At 44.8% G+C, this 13,508-nt stretch overlaps 1 protein-coding gene across 1 annotated transcript in view; it reads right to left on the minus strand.

Annotated features, from left to right (window-relative positions):
- Positions 1–888: 888 nt before the first annotated feature.
- LOC134409098 (transmembrane 9 superfamily member 2-like) overlaps positions 889–13,508 on the minus strand; it is a 47,592-nt gene continuing 34,972 nt past the window's right edge. Inside the window, exon 17 of the mRNA XM_063141675.1 lies at positions 889–1,512. Coding sequence (XP_062997745.1) covers positions 1,445–1,512 — 68 coding nt within the window. The 3' untranslated portion in view covers positions 889–1,444. The remainder of the gene's footprint in view (positions 1,513–13,508) is intronic.

The raw sequence follows: 13,508 nt of genomic DNA on the forward strand, positions 1-13,508 counted from the left end.
ACAATAAATTGCGTTGGCTACTAAATATGCTCATGTCAACTATAAAATTCTGGCTCCGACGCGGTAGAAAGGCAAGACTTCCTAGCCGCCAAGACCAAAAACAGGGGAGAGCTTCAAACCCTGGTACCCAAAGAGCTGCTGCTGGCCAGTGTTGAGCAAACAGTACACAATGTTATGGACCAAGGATATAACTACGCATACAAAAGCTTTCCAGGTTCCTATTTAGCAGCCTTGTAGATTTCATCCACCATTTAGTACTGCTGACGTTTTAGTTTAAGTAAGAATTATCCCCTGCCTATTTCCCCAAAACAAACTCATCAGTTGCGTGCAGCTTCAAACTGCAGGCATTCCTCCCTCGTTGGTTAAAGTGTGCGAGCACATTTTTCATAAACACACATTTATCATGTCGTTTTCTTTTCCAAATGCACACATGCTGCTGAATGCTTTGTTCTTGACCACAAATCATACTGGAAGCTCAGAAATGTAAGGACTTTGATCACAGATTGGGTTCGAGACTGCGTTCAGACGGGGAGATGTGAACTGAATAAATCCTGATCAAAAACAATCCGAAGCGGATTCCTCTTGCATCCTTGGTTCTATCCATGTTCGAGGAGGAGAGTGAAAGGCTGCACCTTCTTTCTGGAAGGATGTAGTTGGGTGATGCAGCATAAGCTCTGGGTGCAAAAGGTCCCAGGCTCTAACGCACAACATCTCCAGGCAAGACAATTACCATCAGTTCAGGCAACACTGAGCTAGATAACGCAATGGTCTGACCTAGTATAAGGGGGCTTCCTATATTCCTATAAGTATAAATCAATGCCTTTAGGAATTCAGCAAAACAAAAACAAAACTCAAGGCAACTGATGAAACAGCCCCACACGAGCCTGCTGGAATTGTGCATTTTTATTTAAAACAAAGGTGGTTTCGCTTTTTTTTCCAGCCCTCTGCACTTAACACTAAATACTTGTACATTTGTAGAAGGTGACCAGCTATCCATCAAGGAGATTCAGACTATTATGTACAGTTGTACCTTTTTAAGATAAAAAGTCACTTTTTTTTTTTTACATAAGATCTTACCGGATGGTCCTATAGTGTGAAAGAATAATTAAGTAACCGCGTAAAAAAGAGAAGTCATGAGAAATCTCAGCTGGGGGGGGAGGGTAGTATAACGCACATTTCTTTTCCCATTAAATTGGTTTTGCTCTTTCAGCTTTGAATAACAAAAAAGAAGAAGTCGAATGCAACATTTTGTAAAACGCAATTCACGCCAAGTGTCCACGCTTCTTAGGTCCCTTTCCGTTTAAAGCCTGCCTTTTGATGCCAAGATAGAAACTCCACACGCTTTAACTATTTTAAGATGTAATATTTATCCTTGGTACATGGTTAAAAATATATATATTCCCCGCAACTCAAAGGATATGTTCAAGAGCAACATCGAAATTCTTCAGTCCACTTTCACGACGCTGTAAATCTTACTAACGAACCAGAAGCAAGCGAAGAATCCAATTGTTCCTAAAAGGCAAGAAGAGATTGAAAAGTCGTTAAGATGTTATGTTTCCCAATGCAACAGTTGCCTTCCAGAACAGGGGAGGATTTGGGCCACCTCCTGGTGGACCACATAAGAAAAGCCCTGTTGAATCAGACCAAGGGTCCATCTAGTCCAGCACTCTGTTCACACAGTGGCCAACCAGGGACCAACAAAGCAGGACACAGTGCCACAGCACCCTCCAACCCATGCTCCCCAGCAATTGGTGCACACAGGCTTACTGCCTCGGATACTGTACATAACCCTCAGGGCTAGTAGCCATTGATAGCCTTCTCCTCCAGGAATTTATCCATCCCCCTTTTAAAGCTAAAAAAATTGGTGGCCAGCACCTGCTAGGATTTGGGTGTTTGGTTTTTTATGACAGTGAATGCTGGACTAGGGGGAGCTTTTGTCACGAGAAGAAAAGGTACATGTATGCCCTTGAGGAAGACAGCATGCACGGGGAGACATCAATTCTGCCTGAACTATTAAGAAATGCACTGTTGTTTGGAAAATTCGGTGATCACATTAATGCTATTAAAAAACAATAAGCAGACAACACAAAACTGAAGTTAGCCCAGCCTGGTCCAGGAAGAATCAACGTTCTTGTTAATCTTGCAGCCACCAGAGAGATTAAAAAAAAACCTCTTGTTTTCTTTTAACATGTAAGCCTCATAGCACAGGTTAAACATTCATAGTTTAATTGACCCAGGAGATGGAAACACAACATTTCTCCGTGACCATGGCATCGGTCTACCCCTGCAACACTGTCCAGAATCACTTCTGGGAAGCAAGGCACAGTGTGGCTCAGTTCAGACAACACGTTAGTCAACGCAGTGGGCAAACTCCACTCAACAGTTGAGTTTCTAAGGGGGACACACTCCCCACACAACACGTTCTAACTCACCACTGTGTGACTGCGGGCTACCATGATGTTGAGTAAAATTCATCCCAATGTTTGATTGACAGTTCCTCTGCCCTCTCTCCTCCCCCGGTCCTCCCAGTGGTATCCCATCAGCCATTGCTGGGGGGGGAAATCCCAGAGGCTCTTCTGGAGCGGCACTTGCTCCTTTCGCCGCTCTTGCCAGGGAACTCTACAGCCAATGGGAAAAGCCAACGCAACGGACAACTATCCACGGAGTCCGCCACACAACACACAACACAATGGTTGTGCAGGAACACCCCTCTGCACAGCACGGATATTCTGCATGGAATGTTCCCACCCACCCCCCAAAAAACCCTACACCATTGCATGTAGACAACACATTTCTCAACAGTAGTGTAAAAACTCCACCGTGGAGTTCTAAAACCACTATTGAGAAACATGTTGTCTAAACTGAGCCAGTGTGTACTGTGTGGCAATGAGGAGATGGGGACCCAAGCAATGGCTTGGTCATCCTGGGTTCCCTGAATCGCCTCGGAATGAGGCTGTTCACAGAGCTCCGAGAGGCATGCAAGGTCCTCTTCCATAAACGCTCTGGACTCAAAACTGGTGTGGTTTAAGGAAAGGTGTGAGAAGTGAGACTGGCTCTGGTGCTGTGAAGGATGATGATTCTTTAATGGTATTGTCGAAATATAAATTTTTTATTTAAAAAAAACCTCAAAAAGCTCAACGTTTCGGATACCAGGATCCTCCGTCAGGAGCAAAGGTTAACACTTTTTCTATGGAACATCCTCGTCAAAAGCTGTGGCTTAAGAAAAGGCCAGCACGGCTGAGCATGAAGTCAGAATTCCAGCACTGCCAAATTACTGCGAGACAAAGACCTCTTCACATATTCTCCCTACTTGTTCACTAAGCGCCAAAGGCGAACCATGTCTGCTGCAGCCACTCCTAACACCTGAGCTCGACTGGGATACCTTCAAAGGGGCGTCCAGGTGTGCAGGTGCGCCATGCAATCAAGGACGCTGGGTGACCAGGAGGTCCCGATGGTGTGGAGTGCCCACAGCTGTGCACACCTAAGGTGCCTCTTTTCAGACATGCCACTTAACGGGCAGCCAGCAGGGAAGAGACTGGCAAGGTGCGTAAGAGCATGGGGGGGGGGGGAGGCCAGCAGTTTTGGTCACTCCTCCCACCACATTACAATGCACGTAGGAGCCCCTTTGCGTGCCACGGATGTCCGGCAGGAACATACGAAGGCGTGAACGGTTATACTGGGAAGACAGCACAGTGATCCTGGTGATACTATTGGGAGCCAGTGTGGTGTAGTGGCTAAAGTGTTGGACTAGGAGTTGGGAGTACCGGGTTCTAGTCCCCACTTGGCCAAAGAAACTCACTGGGTGACTTTGGGCCAGTCACAGACTCTCAGCCCAACCCACCTCACAGGGTGGTTGTTGTGAGGATAAAATGGGGGGGGGGGAGGATTATGCACACCACCTTTGGTTCCTTAAGAGGAAAAAAGGCAAGATATAAATGCAAGGAGGAGGAGGAGGAGGAGGAGGAAAAAAGAAGACCACAGAAGAAGACGACCACAGGAGGAGGAGGAGGAGGGGGAGGAGAAGGAGAAGAAATTTTAACAAAAATAAATTGAGTGCATGGAACTATGGGGGATTGCTTATGTGTCTCTTCCCAAGGGTTTTTCATAGGCAACCGTTAGACTAGCAACTTCCAAACTGTGTTCTGGGGAATTCTGATGCTCCTTAGAAGCTTATCAAGGATTCCTGAATGAGAAGATTAGTAATAGCAAACAAGCTCTCCTGACAGCTGACTATTAATCTTCTCCTGCGATGGAAGGGGGGGTGGAGACAGGACTCTACCAACACGATGGCTCTTGTGGATCTCTGGATTTGGAGGGGAGGGAGGGTGGAGGTTTTGGCCGCTCAGTCTGTCTATCAGTCCGTTGCTCCCCGTTGCATTTCCACCAAGTGTCCCCATCAGCTGTACGTTCCACATCCTCTCCTGGAAAGCAAGTGACGAGGGAAGCCTAATCTCGCCACCACAAGCGCATGGCTTCCACGTGTATCCGTCCAGGTGAGGCCGGGTTAGCAGCCGCTACTGTTGACAAAGGTACCCTTGCAAAGAGGTACAGATGAGGAAATTCCGCCTGCCTGCCCCCTTCGTCATTACCGCTGAACACCTGGCTTGCACCTCGGGTCCCTCCTATCGCCACTTCTCCTTTTTGTAGTTAAAGCTTTTTCCCCACAGCCTGCTATTATGTCCTGCAGATTACCCTCTTCCTCTGGGTTTGCAGCTATCATCCTCTCAAACAGTAGGGGGACGGGAGATTTACTGCGCTTGATAGGAGATCATACGCCAGCCACAAAAGGAATTTAATTCCTTTATGGGCTTGACATCTCAAAGTCTTTCCAGTTTACGGTCGATTCACACTCCTCCCCACTGTGTGCAGCACTCCTATCTGGCATGGCGATGACCTCTGTGGCCTCCTGAGTCTTGCGTTTGGAATCCTCCATTCTAATTTCCTAGGTAGCCTCCTACTTATCTCACACACACACATGCACGGATTCCCAATGGCGAGATGGCAGAGGGCACATTTTGGAAGCCTTTGACAGACTGAACAAATATTTCAGATTCCTAAGCGCCACCGTCAAATGTTTAGGCACCCACGCAACAAAGGCCCTCAGATTTCTTCCCCCATCTGTCATCAATGCCGCCTTTAGAGCCTTCAAAAATTCCTGGGGCGACACTGATCGACACGATACGTTTCTTTTAAACAGAAAAGACATGTCCAAGCAGCTAGCTTTTCTAGTAAGAAAAATGCAGCACTCTGTTGCAAAGGCAGGAGAGGAAAGTAGTTCAAAAGGCATACAAAGGTTTAAGCCAGACCTAAGTTTGCAAGGTGTGAGCCACAAGTGCATTACAGGTGCCACCTGAATATGAAATAGCAGGGCAGGGAACAAAACAGATTTAATGACCTTTGAAGGGGTGCTGGGGGGGGGGGCAGGTTGTATATAAAAATGTCAAAAGATGCAACTTGCGGGTCGGGACCACAATATCTGACAGAACGCCTTTCCCGACATGAACCTGCCCGTACACTACGTTCAACATCTAAGGTCCTCCTCCGGGTGCATACTTCGAGGGAAGCTCGGAGAACAGCAACAAGGGAGAGGGCCTTTTCTGTGGTGACCCCCCCTCCCCAATTATGGAATGATCACCCCAATGAGGCCCACCTAACGCCAACATTGCTATCTTTTTGGTGCCGGATTAAAACTTTTCTCTTTTCACAGGCATTTAGCAATATGTGGTGACCTTCGTTGATCCTGGATCTGTTTTTATAGTTGATTATAATTGTTTTTAGATATATGTTTCTGGGTATGTTGTATGTTTCTGGGTATGTTGTATGTTTTTCTGTTTTTTAAATTTTGTATAGTGTTTTTAATTGTTTTAAATGTATGTAAACAGCCCAGAGAGCTTCGGCTATGGGTCAGTATAGAAATGTAATAAATAATAATAACAATAATAGTAACAACAGCTAGTGGCAAATAATAATAATAATAATAATAATAATAATAATAATAATAATAATAATATCCCGCCTTTTGTCCAATGCTGGGCCTCAAGGCGGCATTACAAAATTTAAAACATACATTTAAAAGCTATAAATAGAAATATCAAAGTATATATATATATATATATATATATATATAAAAAAAATATTCCAATATTAAAACATTTCAACATTTTAAATGACAGTTTTAAAAGTCCTTGGCACAGACAGAGATCCCAATTATTCGCCAAAGGCCTGCCGGAACAAAAAAGTCTTTACCTGCCTCCTAAAACACATCAAGGAGGGAGCCAGTCTAGCTTCCCTGGGAAGAGAGGTCCAGAGCACTGGAGCAAAGCTCCAGAAAGCAATTTTAGGGCTTAACAGAGGGGGAGAATAGAGAGCATTTGCTTGTGCTCCTACTTCTCAATCTCAAAAGAGGAGATCATTAAAAAAGAAAAGAAATTAGGAGAATAAGCTCAGAGAAAAGACCACCTCCCTCCCTCTCTCTCTCCAAACTCTTCAAGCAATGTGCAAGCCTCCAGGTGGACACTTGACAACTCAACTGCCCAGAAAGATCTCAAGTCTGCTGCAGTCTGAGCAGTACTCCAAAAGGAACCCGCAGACCAAATGGTGACAGTAGGAGGGAGGCAGAGATTACTTTGTTCCAGCTTTTCAGAGCCTCCAAGGCTTTTAGCTGAAGTTCTCCTTCGTCCATAGCTAGTTCCACAAAGAGTCTTTAGACTGCTAAAGTTTAGAGGTAATCCCAGAGCTGCACAGCCCCATTAAGACAGCGGACAATTCCTGTCTCCCTAGACCTTAGCCATCCCCCTCCCAATCCTGCCAACTCTGCCACATCAAACACAGCACAAGTGCCACAAAAGCAGCGAAGGGTCCATTGACATTTCTAATACGAACTCAAGTATGTCATAAACATATCGCATCCCCAGGAAAACGGCTCAACAGTTTAGACGTCGCTGGGAGTTCAAGCAAGTGGAACATCTACAGAACCTGTTGGATGAGTAACAACACAGCCGTATCCGTTGATTTCGAAGCTGTGTGGCTTACGCAGACTCCATCGTGGTTGAGCGTAAGGTCAGAATCCCATCGTTGCAGAATTACTACAAACCAAAATCTCCTTCAGCCAAACCACACGTCAGTGATCCAGCGATACGGTAGTAACTGAAAGGAAACTCAATCAGGCTGTTGAACTATCTGAGCTCAGCAGTCCTTGCTGACACGAAAACCTGCGATCAATTAGTGCAAGCAAAAGGAATAATTGGAAACATCAGTCAAGAACCAACTTGCACTCTCTGCTCCCAACTTACAGCAAGTGTTTTTGTAAATGTTATCCCTTCGCGCATCTCTCGCCGTATAAACGGATGACTTTTCAACCCACCATCTATTTCTAACCTCTATGTTATATCCAGGTTAAAAGGGCATAGGTGCCGAGGCAGCGTTTTGGGATGAACAGGAGTCTTGGCCAACGCTGGAACAAACAAGACTGTTCTCCTAAAGGAAGAACATCACAATTTCAGACTATCAAACTAAACATAAAATAGCCTCCTTACAGCTGCTCAAATCCCATCTAGATCCCCACTGTAATGAGGAGTCCTCTCTGGGCGTTGAGTGAGAGATTCATGAAACCTGTAATGCCTGCGCCAGCCCTGAAAAGACTCTTATCTATCATGAGAAGGACATCTTGGAAAGCAGAAAACACCCCTGGAAGTGAGGGGAGAACAGCCTCAAGGTCACACGAAGACTATGATATGGTTTCTTGAGAAGTACAGGATAGTAGGGCTTCTCAGAAGAGAATGGGATGCTTCTTGTTTTCCATTTAACAGACAGGAGCAGAAGTCCAAAGGATTGAAATTTAAGTTTGGTTCAGCACCAAATTCCCCTCTGCAATCTGCTGAAGTTTGTTTTTGCAGTGGAACAGTATCTAAATTGGAAGAGGCTATCCTACAGAGCATCAAACAAGGGGGTCATGAGTTACTCAGGTGATGTAAACAGCAGTATCTTCTAGGAGATGGCCTGAACAAAGAACCAGCCATTTCCAAATGATATGTATTTACAGGGACCACTTCTCCAATTAAAGCCAGCTTCGAAAGACACACACACATCTGGTAGCAGATTCTCTCCCTGGTAATCTTTTCTGGATTACATCCCCCACCTTTATATTGCATTACAGACATCACTCCGACAAATGTCTCAAACGGCCTGTAATTCAGAATGCCCTTTCTTACTGAAAGGACACACAGTGTATCTCTAACCACAACATTTTTACAAGCCACAGTTCCCAACACCACCAACACCCTCTATCTCTGCTGATCCAAATGCACCCTGCATGAAGAATTCAGAGGACACAGCAAAGCAGAAACTCTCCAGGCAGGATCAATCCAAGCGGGATTTGAATGAACGTGTGAATCTCCGCAGCACGACGGTTTATAGCCAACCGGAGAGGGCCTTTTCAGTGGTGGCCCCTCAATTATGGAATGATCTCCCCGATGAGGCTCGCCTGCTGCCAACATTGTTATCTTTTCGGTGCTAGGTTAAGATCTTTTTCTTCTCCCAGGCATTTAACAACATATGCTGAGTTTGTTTGTTTTTAATAGACCCCAGAATAGAAGTTTTTATAAGAATACTGTGTTTTTATGCTTTTTATGTTTTTAAATTTTGTATATTTGTTTTAACGTTTACTGTTTTTCACTTTCGTAAACCGCCCAGAGAGCTTCGACTATGGGGCAGTATAAAAATGCAATAAATAAATAAACTACAGGATCAGCATTTCTCCCTTATATTGTCAGCACTGTGGGCACACATGGGGGCTTTGAAAAGATATTTGGGGAGAGGGAGGATTGGAACACGTCCGTTTCCCATCTACACCAGGCGCATCAGGCCGCCATGTTGATCCCCTAGGTTAAGGCACTTACAGATGACTCCCAAGAAAGTCCAGTGTGGAAATGTGCTTCCCAAAAAGGTGATACTTCACAATTCAATGAGTCACTCCTGCAGATTAAGAGTTCACAAGAACACAAGGAGAGCCTGCTGGATTGGGCCAAAGCCCTACCTGGTTTAAGATCCTGTTTCCCGGAGTGGTTGTCCAGATGCCTCTGGGAAGACTAGAAGACGTAAGAACAATCGCCTCTCCTGCGACGGTAATTTGTGCCTTCGATCCCAAATGTAGCATATAGTTATTGTGACTAGTAGCCAATCATAGAGCTCTCCGAACAACTCCATGAAACTGTCTAACCACCTTTTTAACCATCTCAACTAGTGGCCAACAGTACAAGAGAAGAGGCCAATTGCCTTTATATCCTGCTTGTGGGTTTCCCAGAGCTGTCCAGTTAGGTGCTCTGAGAACAGGAGAGAGAGATAGAATCATAGAATAACAGAGTTGGAAGGGGCCTACAAGGCCATCGAGTCCAACCCCCTGCTCAATGCAGGAATCCACCCTAAAGCATCCCCGACAGATGGTTCTCCTCTTGAAGGCCTCTAGTGTGGGAGAGCCCACAACCTCCCTAGGTAACTGATTCCATTGTTGTACTGCTCTAACAGTCAGGAAGTTTTTCCTGATGTCCAGCTGGAATCTTGCAGCAGAGAGCTCCATTAAATGAAATTTGCTGTGGAGGAGCCCTACCTTTTGCCTGTCCTGAATCTCCCACCCATGGCTGATGGGAGGGACTGAAGCTCAGTGGGAGGTCCCAAGTTCAATCTCTGGCATCTGCAAGTAGGGCTGGGAAAGAATCTGCCTGAAACTCTAGAGAGCCGCTGCCAGTCAGGGCCGACAGTACTAGGCTAAATGCAAGAAGGGTCTAACTCAGTATCATGCAGCTTCCTAGGTTCCTAGAAAACCAATAATGGAAACCAGAATGCCATTTAACTGAAAGTAGTTCTTGTATTTGTTCTTCTCCAACTCTACCTACAGATGTAGACACGATCTTCCACATACCGCCCCTCCGTTGGGACAGTTCTGTAAAACACCCGCTCAGCCACCGAAGCACCTGCTCATTGGACACTTGAAGTTATTATTATTATTTATTACACTTCTATACCCGAAGCTCTCTGGGCAGTTTACATACGATTAAAACAAATTAAAAACAATATACAAAATTTAAAACCAAAAAACACGCAACGTACCCAGAAACGTGTATCTAAAAACAATTATAAACAACTATAAAAACAGATCCAGGTTGGATGAAGCTCATCACGTATTGCTAAATGCCTGGGAGAAAAGCTTTAAGCTGGCACTGAAAAGTTAGCAATGTTGGCGCCAGACGGGCATCGTTGGGGTGATCATTCCATAATTGGGGGGCCATCACTGAGAAGGCCCTCTCCCTTGCTGCCATCCTCCGAGTTTCCCTTGAAGTAGGCAGCCAGAGAAGGGCCTTAGACTCTGAATGTAGTATTCGGGTAGGTTCATGTCGGGGAAAGTGTTCCATCAGGTATGGTGGTCCCAAGCTGTGTAAGGCTTTACAGGTTAGAAGCAGCACCTTGAATCACGCTTGGAAACATACAGGAAGCCAATGCAAGCAGGCCAGAGTCGGTCTTATATGTTCAAACCTTCTGGTCCCTGTTATCAATCTGGCTGCCGCATTTTGCACAAGCTGCCGTTGCTTCATTTTCCCCAAAAGCCAAAACATGGCTCTCTCATCAGTAGGCAGGCTCATCTTATTACACTCAGACTAACCCCTCAATGTCTTCGCTTTGATCTTTTGTCCTTTACCTCCGCTAAACTTTCCGTAAATCAGTAATGCAATGGATCAGCAACCGTTTTACTCTATGCACTCTATAGAAGTACTCTGTGTTAACATGGAAAAATGCTAAAGTTTAACCAGCTGCATTTTTACGTTCAGTGTTTTTTAAAAAGCCGTTGTATCTCCACATCAAGGCAGACCAAAAGACTTGAAAGGAAGCTGCCTGCATTCCACCTGGTTCTTCACCATTTAATGGAGAGAGAAAATTCTAAGCACGCAGCGATTGCAAGAAAGCAAAACGGAACACATTCTACGCTCCGGCAATATAGATTGTACCCGAGAAGTCTTTGTATCATACTGCTTTCAATCACCACACAGTGGTGGCTGCTTTCAGGCTCTGGAATTCTAAACACAATTTACTCGGAAGATCAAAACTCAATTTTGAAAATGGCATTAACTCACAAGTGAAAATGATGATCACAAAACAGAGGGCACAAGGCAGCCATGGGCTTCGACTAAATGCAGCGTTTTCTCTTGTCTCCAAGAGCCGTAAGGAGGGCAGTAATCATAAAGCTATCCCTGCTCAAAATATACTCATTCACTTACCATATTATTTCCTTAAATATCATACTGCAAATTGCTAGCTCCATGTTAAAGAAAAAAAGGAAATGATAATTGCAAGAAACAGCATGGCGTTAAGGCTGTTCTTGCACTACCCCGTGGGAACCCCCAACTAGAGACCAAAGGAAAAGACTGGGGGGGGGGGGGAAGGGAGAGACCTGGTTACGTAGGTCTAGGTCCTGCCATTCCAAAATGAGAACATCTCAGCCAGAAAAGCGACTATGCTTCCAGGGAACGGCATCCAGGAGCAGTCTGTCTCCAGTTTGCTAGGCATGGAAACCACAAAGACGGGGAAACAAGATGGCGCACGCGTTGCACGGCTCTCCGCTCCCAGATCCAAATGTTGGCGTTTCCAGGTCAAGAAACAGGGTTGGAAAAAGTCTCTTCTCTGATCAAGTCTCAGGATCCATGTTTACTCCAGTTAGAATAGACAACCCTGAACAAGATAGAGCTAGCAGGAGCCAGCTTCATATATTTATAAAATGGTTGCTTAGTATTTCTCAAGAAATGAGTTTGGTAGAACAGTAACTCAAAGACCATTTGAAAGACCGTATCCTCCCGTATCCTCCCTGCCCGTGCTTTGAGATCTTCTGGAGAAGCCCTTCTTTCAGTCCCACCATCTTCACAGGCGCGCTTGTTGGGAACATGGGAAAGGGCCTTCTTGGTGGCTGCTCCAGTGCTCTGGAACTCTCTTCCCGGGGAAGCTAGGCTGGCTCCCTCCTTGATGGGCTTTCGGAAGCAGGCTAAAACTTTTTTGTTCCAGCAGGCCTTTGGAGAATAATCTGGCCCTCCATCTATGTTAATGTCTTATAATTGTGTTGTGTATTTTAAACATTTATGGTTTCGTTTCCCCCACGCCCCATGTATGTTTTAAACTTTGTAAAGCTGCCTTGAGGCCCAGCATTGGGCAAAAGGCGGGATATAAATAATAATAATAATAATAATAATAATAATAATAATAATAATAATAATAATAATAATAAAGACCAGGTTCAGATACCACATCCCAATTCTCTGTAACATGTTTTTTGGGGGAGGATCAGAAACATAGCAGTCTTTCCTTCCTTTCTTGGTTTGCTCCAACCACAGTTTGCGCATGATAGTGAAGTCAGGCAAACTGGTTTGTTCTAACCCCAAATCCCCTCTAAGCTAAGAACTGAAACTACGGTTTGAAGTAGATTTGCAAACTAGTCTGGAGGCAATACCCAGTTAGCATTAATCATAGTTAGCCCAATTCAGACATCATGGAAAAGTAGGATGAGAAGGAGGCATACGCAACATGTCCCTGACCCTCTAACCTGTGATCGGCACATGATGTCTGAACCAGATCTTAATGTGAGAATGCACAAGTATAAACTTTACCACGGCACATTTAGGCCTCGCTGCCCTTCATATCAAGGAGACTCAAGTCGACATATCTAGAGATTTTAATCCCTTTCAGCAGCTGCTGTGACAATTGCAATTATCATTTCCTATATGAAAAGGATATTTCTAATTCTAGCAATTTACATCACGCGAGCAAAACTGAAATTGGCAGCTAACCTAAGCTAAAACCCAGACAGGCATTAGCGTACTTTTTTAGTTCAAAATTAAAACAATGTTTTAACGCTTGGATTTATTTGGGATAAATTATAGGGAACCATCTGGAGCCCGCAGAGACGGGGGACTTAAAACAGGGGTTTTGCTGGGATCGACAATTCCCATATTTGCTTTCCAATAATTTTAAATTGCCGAGATTAAATCCTGCTTGCTTTTTGCTTCCATCTGACTGATGATAACAAAAGGAGAAACACCTTCTGCAAGGCTGCAGTGATGAGGAGGGAAACCATTAACAAAAAAGACTCACAGAATTTGGTAGGAAACTTTATGGCCTTTATGACCTTATGTTCCCCCCAACTGCCACAGCCAATTAGAAGACCTATCCCCCCCTCCCTTCAAACACACACAGGGCTGGTTCACACATGCAGGTATGTCACTTTCTTTCTGATTACCGACAGATGAATGCGAGAACCATCTTTTCAGCAATGAATGGGGCCTATACTTAGTGAATAAGGATTCAAAGCCTCTATTTAACCACCTGAAAAGGAGCCCCTGCAATAAAATGGTCCAGGAAAGGATGTCTTGATTATGTTTGTACTTGTGCTCTGAATGGGTCCAGTGTGTCACATGCTCTAACCTCATATTCTGCTATGCTGAGAGGGGCTATAAAATATTTGGGGCAGGGAG

This window comes from Elgaria multicarinata, chromosome 15 (assembly GCF_023053635.1).
Source record: "Elgaria multicarinata webbii isolate HBS135686 ecotype San Diego chromosome 15, rElgMul1.1.pri, whole genome shotgun sequence".
Classification (NCBI taxonomy): Eukaryota; Metazoa; Chordata; class Lepidosauria; order Squamata; family Anguidae; genus Elgaria; species Elgaria multicarinata.